This window comes from Poecilia latipinna, unplaced genomic scaffold (assembly GCF_001443285.1).
Source record: "Poecilia latipinna isolate Pla-1442-1.1 unplaced genomic scaffold, P_latipinna-1.0 Scaffold1812, whole genome shotgun sequence".
NCBI lineage: Eukaryota > Metazoa > Chordata > Actinopteri > Cyprinodontiformes > Poeciliidae > Poecilia > Poecilia latipinna.
In genome coordinates this window covers 27,426-35,371 of record NW_015114428.1, presented here as the reverse complement: position 1 = coordinate 35,371, position 7,946 = coordinate 27,426, and the positions used below count along the sequence as shown (strand labels likewise).

General features: G+C 39.2%; 1 protein-coding gene across 1 annotated transcript; it reads left to right on the top strand.

The window, feature by feature from the left end:
* The first annotated feature begins 36 nt into the window (after positions 1–36).
* Positions 37–7,025, top strand: LOC106934475 (uncharacterized). Its single transcript, XM_015014399.1, has 3 exons — positions 37–520; positions 1,912–3,381; positions 4,483–7,025. Exons 1-3 carry the CDS (start codon positions 510–512, stop codon positions 5,996–5,998), a joined length of 2,997 nt encoding a protein of 998 aa, XP_014869885.1. The 5' UTR covers positions 37–509; the 3' UTR covers positions 5,999–7,025.
* The last annotated feature ends 921 nt before the right edge of the window (positions 7,026–7,946 follow it).

The following is a 7,946-nucleotide window of genomic DNA, read 5'->3' as shown; positions in this document are numbered from 1 at the left end:
GCCCATCAAGGTGTTCAGATAATGGATGCAATGTTACAAAGCTACATATTTCCACCACAACGTCTGACTTTGAGCCGTTGCCTCTCATGACTCTTTCTGCAAACATGTCGGGATATATTAATGTTGGTGTCAGCTAACAGACCGTTCTCATAAGACTTCTCCCTCTGAATCATATAGGTCTTCATTACCAAATCTAACATAAGTCAGTACATCCCTCCAAAGGAAACCTCACTTTAAGCCTCAGGCCAAGATGTGACCTGTTTGGTGGATTAATGATTGTTACATATGAGGCACACGGGGATTTAAATGTAGGAGCCTGGAGATACACAAATCAGTCTTTGACTTTAAGCACATTTAGAGGACATACTGTTGATATTCTGCACCAAAATGAGAATTAAAAAGGGTCATGTCATTTTACGTTAACCTGGAAAAACTTTGGTTTCATGTTTTATTATCCAGGTTCCTAAACATCTGAGAGACCCTAGCTGCTTCCCACTGCAGAGCGAACAATGGACAGAACGTGAGTAGCACTAACCTACACAGCTATATGCAGTCAGATAGGAACAAAATAAATCATATTTGTATATTTTCAAACTGATATAGAAATTGCACTTAAAATATTTATATCTTATTTATGCCTTTTTATACGAGTCAGTAGAAAATGTCCATTGTAAGATGTCAGACCTCACTGCTCCCATTAAAGTGACAGTTGTGTCTGGTAAGAAGAGCTCTCAGTGGAGACTGCTAGTAAGAAGTAAACGAAGCCTCTGCTGGGAGGACAGAATGTAAAGGGCAAAAAACCTGCCTTCACATTTCTTGTGAAATCTTTAAAGAGACTGGAAAGCTATCCCTCTAAACATGAAACGTTCTTTGCTCAAATCAAACAAGATTATCAACAAGCCTTGTTTGGCTTGTGACTGCAGCAACTGAACTCCACTCTACCAGGGCCTGCAATGAAAAATTATTCAAAATGGCCGACGGGGTTCTAGAAGGTCGTCTTTCTCTCATCCCTTTGTCGGATGCAGACAAGGTGATAGACACAGCAAAGGTCTAATTTAGTGAGTGGCATTGCCGGTTCGAAAGCAGAAGAGGTCAATGGGAGACGGTATTTGTTTTATGAGTGATCTGGGGAAAGCGCTGAGATCAGGGTAGCAGGTCAGGAAACCAGGAGTTTTTATCCATCCGTATTCCTGCATCTACAGGGGAACCCTCTGGATTAACCCACATATTTACAGTGGCAACCAGTAAATGTGTTACAGGTAAGGTGGACCCAGAACCCTCCAATGTTGGCCCAAATGAAGCAGACGTAAACAGAGTCCAGTCTGAGGATATGGGCTTTTATGAGCCGCTTTTTCACTCCCCATCATTACCTTGTTTGATCTTCCACAACCTGCTGCCAAGAGCAGACCTGTTTGTGTCTACATCAAATGTAGAATGAAATTCCTGCATGAACTCCTGAAAGGAGTCGTCAAAAACTGGGTTTTTCCAAAAGCGGTCTGTGGTCCATCTTAAGGCCTTACCAGTTAAACCCAGGATATTAGAGATCTTGTCTTTATCGGACGGAAAAGAGTGAGAAGCATGGCTGAACACAAGGAAACGTAGCAAAAATCCTCCAATTTAGCCAAACTCATCCAAGAATTTCTCTGGATTAGGGGAAGTGACATCACAAAAACTAAGCCAAAGGTGAGCAGATGGTTCTGTGGCGACCTGGTGGAGTTAGGAAAGCCAGAGGTCTCTGAATGTTCTGTGGGAGCTGAGTAAGGAATATCTCTGAAGATAACAGATTTATTATTATTTTTAAAAATATTCACTGAAAAAAATGTTTGTCAGAAAAACTCTCCTACTGACAATGTTCAATACAAGTAATATATGTTCCTAAGCAAAGTCTAATTCCTGCTTTATCTTCCACAGGGCACCAAGCCGCCCAGGATGTCCTGCCATCTACCAAAAGAAAACCACAAAAGCTAACTTTGGGACAGTGACCAGAGTCACTGTTGGTAGAAAACAAGTGAACAAACCAAATAAAACTGTTTTACTTGTTGGTGAAAAAGGAGCAGGAAAGTCTGCTCTGATCAACGCTCTGTTCAACTACGCCATGGGAGTGAGGTGGCAGGATGAGGCCTGGTATCGGATCATAGAAGATGGAGGTCAAAGTTCAACGTCGGATGTGATCATGTATGAGATCTTTGATTCTGAGAATAAAACTCTGCCCTACTCTCTCACCATCATCGACACGCCTGGTTATAGAGACACAGACGGACTTCGACATGACGTCATCATCAATCAAAGATTGTTTGACTTGTTCCGGTTAGAAGACGGGATCCACGAGGTTCATGCGGTTGGTGTGGTGATGAAAGCAACAGAAACGAAAATGAGCGACCAGCTGTCATACGTGTCTGATTCAGTGATGTCTCTGTTTGGAAAAAGCTTGGAGAAAAACACAGTGGCACTCATTACTCACTCAGGTAGAACAACACCTAGCATTTCTGTCAAGGGTCTTCAGGCTGGAGGAAGTCAATGTCCTTACTTCATATTCAATAATCGTCAGTATGAGGCCCGAACAGAGAAAACTAGCACAGACCTGGAAGAAGCATGGAGCCTGACAGAGAAGGGGATGAGCCAATTCACAGCTTTTCTTCAAAAGGTCTCAGCTCAGCAGCTGCAGGTCGCAGTCGGCTTTAACTCATTCATCAGATTGACAGCTTCCATCCAGAACCTGCAGGAGAAAATCAAACTAACTGAACTGAAACAGAAAGAAATCAAGCAGATTCAAGAAGCTATGAAGAAACACAAAGAAGAGATGAGGTTTAACAAGAAGTTAATTGTGGAGGTAGATGAAGCCTACAAAGATAAAGAACTTATTGAAGGTGAGGCGTCTTTCTTTAAAGCAGCTGTGTGCTGCACCGTCTGTGAGGAGAACTGCCACTTTCCTGGATGTACGATGGCCCTGAGCCCTGAAGAGTGTGAGGTCATGAAATTAGCATCCTGTACTGTTTGTACTGGGAGATGTCCTGCATCAAAACACGTTAAAGGCAACTGGAGGTATGTGACCAAGACGAGAAAAGTTGAGAGAACCAGGGAGGAAATAAAACAAAGATATTTCAAGAGTAATTCAGACACAAAGGAGACAAACCTTACAGAAACTCTAGTGAAGGAAATGGAAAACCTGAACAGAAAGAAGGGAACTTTGATAGAAAAGTCTTATCAATGTGCCATCAAATTGGATCCAACTCTCCTCAAAGTGAATTCAGTTTCCACATACATCAATTTGGACTTCCTGATCAAGAAGATAAAGGATGGCGGAGACACAGAGAAGGTCCATAAACTAGAAATGATAGACAACCAAATGGATGGAGGAGCCAAATCAGTCATTGGATGCCAGTAGGTCCAACATTTATTAAGATTTAAGAACATGTTTAACTAGCAGCTTACACGTGACAAGGTCCTTACTGTCTGTTAACAGAAAATAGCATGGTTAAGAAGACTGCTCAAGGTTTTAGCTTTTTAATGTGTAAAATGTTTTATTGTCTGAAAAACATGTTTAATTGTAGGTTATTGTTAATATAAAACATTTTCAATCAATCCCATTAGTAAAAAACACCACTTGTGTCTGTGTTTGGTTTCTAATCCAAACCCTTCGGTAGATTACAGGCATATCTTGAGGACATTAAAATCCGGATGACTCTAAACTTTATTTTGAAATCAGACAAGACAGAAGTTGTTTTTGGAAGAGAGCTTTGGAAAAATAATCTGCTTAGTCCATCACTTGATCTGGATGGCAATAAATTGGCCTCCAATAACAACCATCAGTAAACCTGCAGTCTGAGAGTGAAGTGCTCTGTTGGGAACATCTGGACCAATCGGATCTCTGATTGAAGCTAATATAAGATAATATGGTCTCCGTTTTTAATTTTCATCAGAACTCTTGCAGCAGCATTTTGGATCAGCTGACGGTTTTTATTTGGTCGACATCCTGAGAGTAAAGACTTAGTCCAGCTTTGAGGTAACAAGTGGATGGACGACTTTTTCAGCATCACTCCTGGCAATATTCCAGAGATGAAAAAGGAAATACTTGACACATGTCCAATATGGACTTTAAATGACATATTCTAGTCAAAAACACCAGAACTTTAAAGGAAACAATCCAAAGTTCAACAACACATTTCAACACTTCACACATATCGCCTTAGAAATAGGACAGGACTTTATATCTTAGATCCATCTTGCTTTATTTTCTGTGTCTGGTTGATCTTTTAGAGATTTGGGTTTTAAATGATTCTAGGACTACATAGCATTTTATCTTTAGCTTGTAAAATTGTCTTTATCTGTTTAATTTTCATTACTTTAGCACAAATCTTTTTCTTTCTATAACATGTTAAAATGTAAAAGTTGGAAAAAGGCTAGACTGCAGATTTATCTCTGCATGTTTTTCATCAAATTAAAAATCTTTATCTCAAACCTTAATTTCTGTTTTTTGTACAGGGTTGACAGCACATCCATACAACATATAATCTGTAACAGTGATGTCATCAGCCCAGGAACTCCGGTTGTCTACCAGCTTAGAACAAGAAAAGAGACTGTTGAGACCCTGACCAGAGTGACCTTTGGTAAGAAAAAACAGAGCAAGCCAAACAAAACCATCCTGCTTGTTGGAGAAACAGGAGCAGGGAAATCTACTCTGATCAACGCTCTGGTCAACTACGCCATGGGAGTGAGGTGGCAGGATGAGGCCTGGTATCGGATCATAGAAGATGGAGGTCAAAGTTCAACGTCGGATGTGATCATGTATGAGATCTTTGATTCTGAGAATAAAACTCTGCCCTACTCTCTCACCATCATCGACACGCCTGGTTATAGAGACACAGACGGACTTCGACATGACGTCATCATCAATCAAAGATTGTTTGACTTGTTCCGGTTAGAAGACGGGATCCACGAGGTTCATGCGGTTGGTGTGGTGATGAAAGCAACAGAAACGAAAATGAGCGACCAGCTGTCATACGTGTCTGATTCAGTGATGTCTCTGTTTGGAAAAAGCTTGGAGAAAAACACAGTGGCACTCATTACTCACTCAGGTAGAACAACACCTAGCATTTCTGTCAAGGGTCTTCAGGCTGGAGGAAGTCAATGTCCTTACTTCATATTCAATAATCGTCAGTATGAGGCCCGAACAGAGAAAACTAGCACAGACCTGGAAGAAGCATGGAGCCTGACAGAGAAGGGGATGAGCCAATTCACAGCTTTTCTTCAAAAGGTCTCAGCTCAGCAGCTGCAGGTCGCAGTCGGCTTTAACTCATTCATCAGATTGACAGCTTCCATCCAGAACCTGCAGGAGAAAATCAAACTAACTGAACTGAAACAGAAAGAAATCAAGCAGATTCAAGAAGCTATGAAGAAACACAAAGAAGAGATGAGGTTTAACAAGAAGTTAATTGTGGAGGTAGATGAAGCCTACAAAGATAAAGAACTTATTGAAGGTGAGGCGTCTTTCTTTAAAGCAGCTGTGTGCTGCACCGTCTGTGAGGAGAACTGTCACTATTCTGGGTGTACTAAACTCCCCAAAGACTGCGAGGTGATGAAAGATGGCCGCTGCACTGTTTGCTCTTCAAAATGTCCCGTATCTGTTCATGTGAAAGGAAAGTGGAGATATGTGACAAGAACAAGGAAAGTTCAGAGGAATATGGAAGACATAAGGAAAAGATCAAAAATACAAAGACGTTTGAGCTTTTTAGAAAGTTTTAAGGGTGAGATCACAAATCTGAAAGCAGAGAAATCTAATTTGCTTGAAGAGTGCTTCCAACATGTTGTCAATCTGGAGCAGATTGCTCTTAAAGTTAATTCTGTGTCCACATTTGTCCACTTGGACTTCTTGATTGATAAGATGAAAGAAAATGGAGAAACAAAGAAGGCCCAAAAGCTAGAGGAAATAAAGAAAAAGGGAGATGAAGGAATTGGCTCCATATTGAAGTACATGTGGGGGAAATTGAAAATAAAGTGAAATAAGAGCCAAGCAGCCATCTGGGAACATCTGACTCTGATTTGATTATATCTGTATTATATTTTTCAAGTCTCTGGATAAAATGAGCAAAAATATGGAGACTGATACATGAAACTGTCAGAAAAACCTTCATTAGGCCATTTCTAATAAGTTGATAAGGGTTTATGGTTGTAATCTGATCCACCACAATGTCAGTAAAATACGAGATGTGTGGATTTCCAAATAGTTTTTCTTTATATTTTTCACCTCTGTGGGCGGCTTTATGTTTATACAACAATGTGTACACACTCAGGATGGTTAAACCTGCCTTTGAAAGTTGCCAGGAAAATAATTTGTTAGAGTCCATTGTGTGTCAAGAGTAAGGTTTGGTGGAGGCAGGATTATGATGTGGGGAGCACACTTAGCCTCCCCTGTGAAGGAACTTGACTTGCAAAGAGGCATGAACTCAAGAAAGCTTTTATGAGAAAATGAGGACAGGTGGACGCCCTTGTTATGAACAATGGACCAGAACAATTGGAAGAAAAGTGGACGAAATGGACAATATTCAAGACAAAAGACAGCAACAACAAATAGAGAAAGAACCGGACAAACTGGACGGGACAAAGGTCAAAGTTTCATGTTATGTAATGTGAATTGTTCATATATGTTATGAAAAATGCTAATAAACGGTTAAATGAGAAAAAAACAATAACCATACAGGAGTAAACCAAAATAAATAATACAGAACAAGATGGTCATTACAGAACATGTAATGGTTTTAGCATTTAACACTGATTTTAAGGACCCTGTATATTCATGAAAATCTCACCTTATATGAAAATGAGAAAATCTGCAAGTCAAGGTTTGTTCCAGAAGTTTGGTGGTGTGAATTCATGACTGTAGTACCATGAAAGGCTCTGTAGTGGTTAACCCGTTCTCTCTGTATTTGGGCTGCAGTTCATCTTATGAACTTATTTACATTAATTTCACTTCATTCTTTTGCTATGACAACTTACTTTTTTGTGTTCAATTAACTCAAAACTTTACAAATCTTTAACCTAAAGGAACTTTTCACTTTGACTTAAAACAATTGAGTTCAATGCCAGTTTCATAACTCTGTATTATAATCATCCAACTCAATTCATTAAGTCCTTCCACTTCAATTTGCTAAGGTTTTATAACTTAATTCATAAGGGGGTTTAACATGACAAATTTAAACCACTCTTACTCAAATCATTTATTTTGTTCTAATAAACATTTAAAATCTCTTTGACTTAATTCTACAGAAAGTCAACTCAAACTTTTTAAGCAGCTCCAATCTAAATATTTTGGCCTAATACTCTTTTTACAGTGTCCTCTAAATACTCTAACTTAAAAGTTACAAATCTTTTTCTTAAAGGACCTTTTTACTTTTACTTTACTTGAAATAATAAAGTTGTTCCCATATCTGTATCCCTCGTCTGACACCATGACTCAGGTTTAGGAGGGACGGCTTCCAGGGTGCTGTGGTGGTGCAGGGGCAGAGCGGTCCATATAAGGAGGACTTGGTCCTTCACGCAGCCTTCGCAGGTTTGATGCCCAGCCTGATGACCTGAGCTGCAGGTCTTCCTCTCTGTCACTGACCACTTTCCTGAATAATTACGCTCAAATAAAGGCTGGCTCAGCCAAATACCCTTTGAAAAAAGAGATCCTTTATTAATTTACTTCTTTATTTAAAGTAAACTAAATGATTTGAGTAAGACTGACTTAAATCTGTCATCTTAAACATACTTAATAAATTTGTTTAAAAAATTAACAAATTGAGTTGGATGATTATAATATATTGAATTGGTTAAACTTCATAAATTAAGTTGAATAATTAATTGAATTGCTTGTTACCAATTGAAGCAATTTAATTAAGTTGGTTCAACTAATTTCTTTTTAGGGTGTAGTTCAGTTTGTAGTTCTGAGGTAAACAGTTTAAAATTTG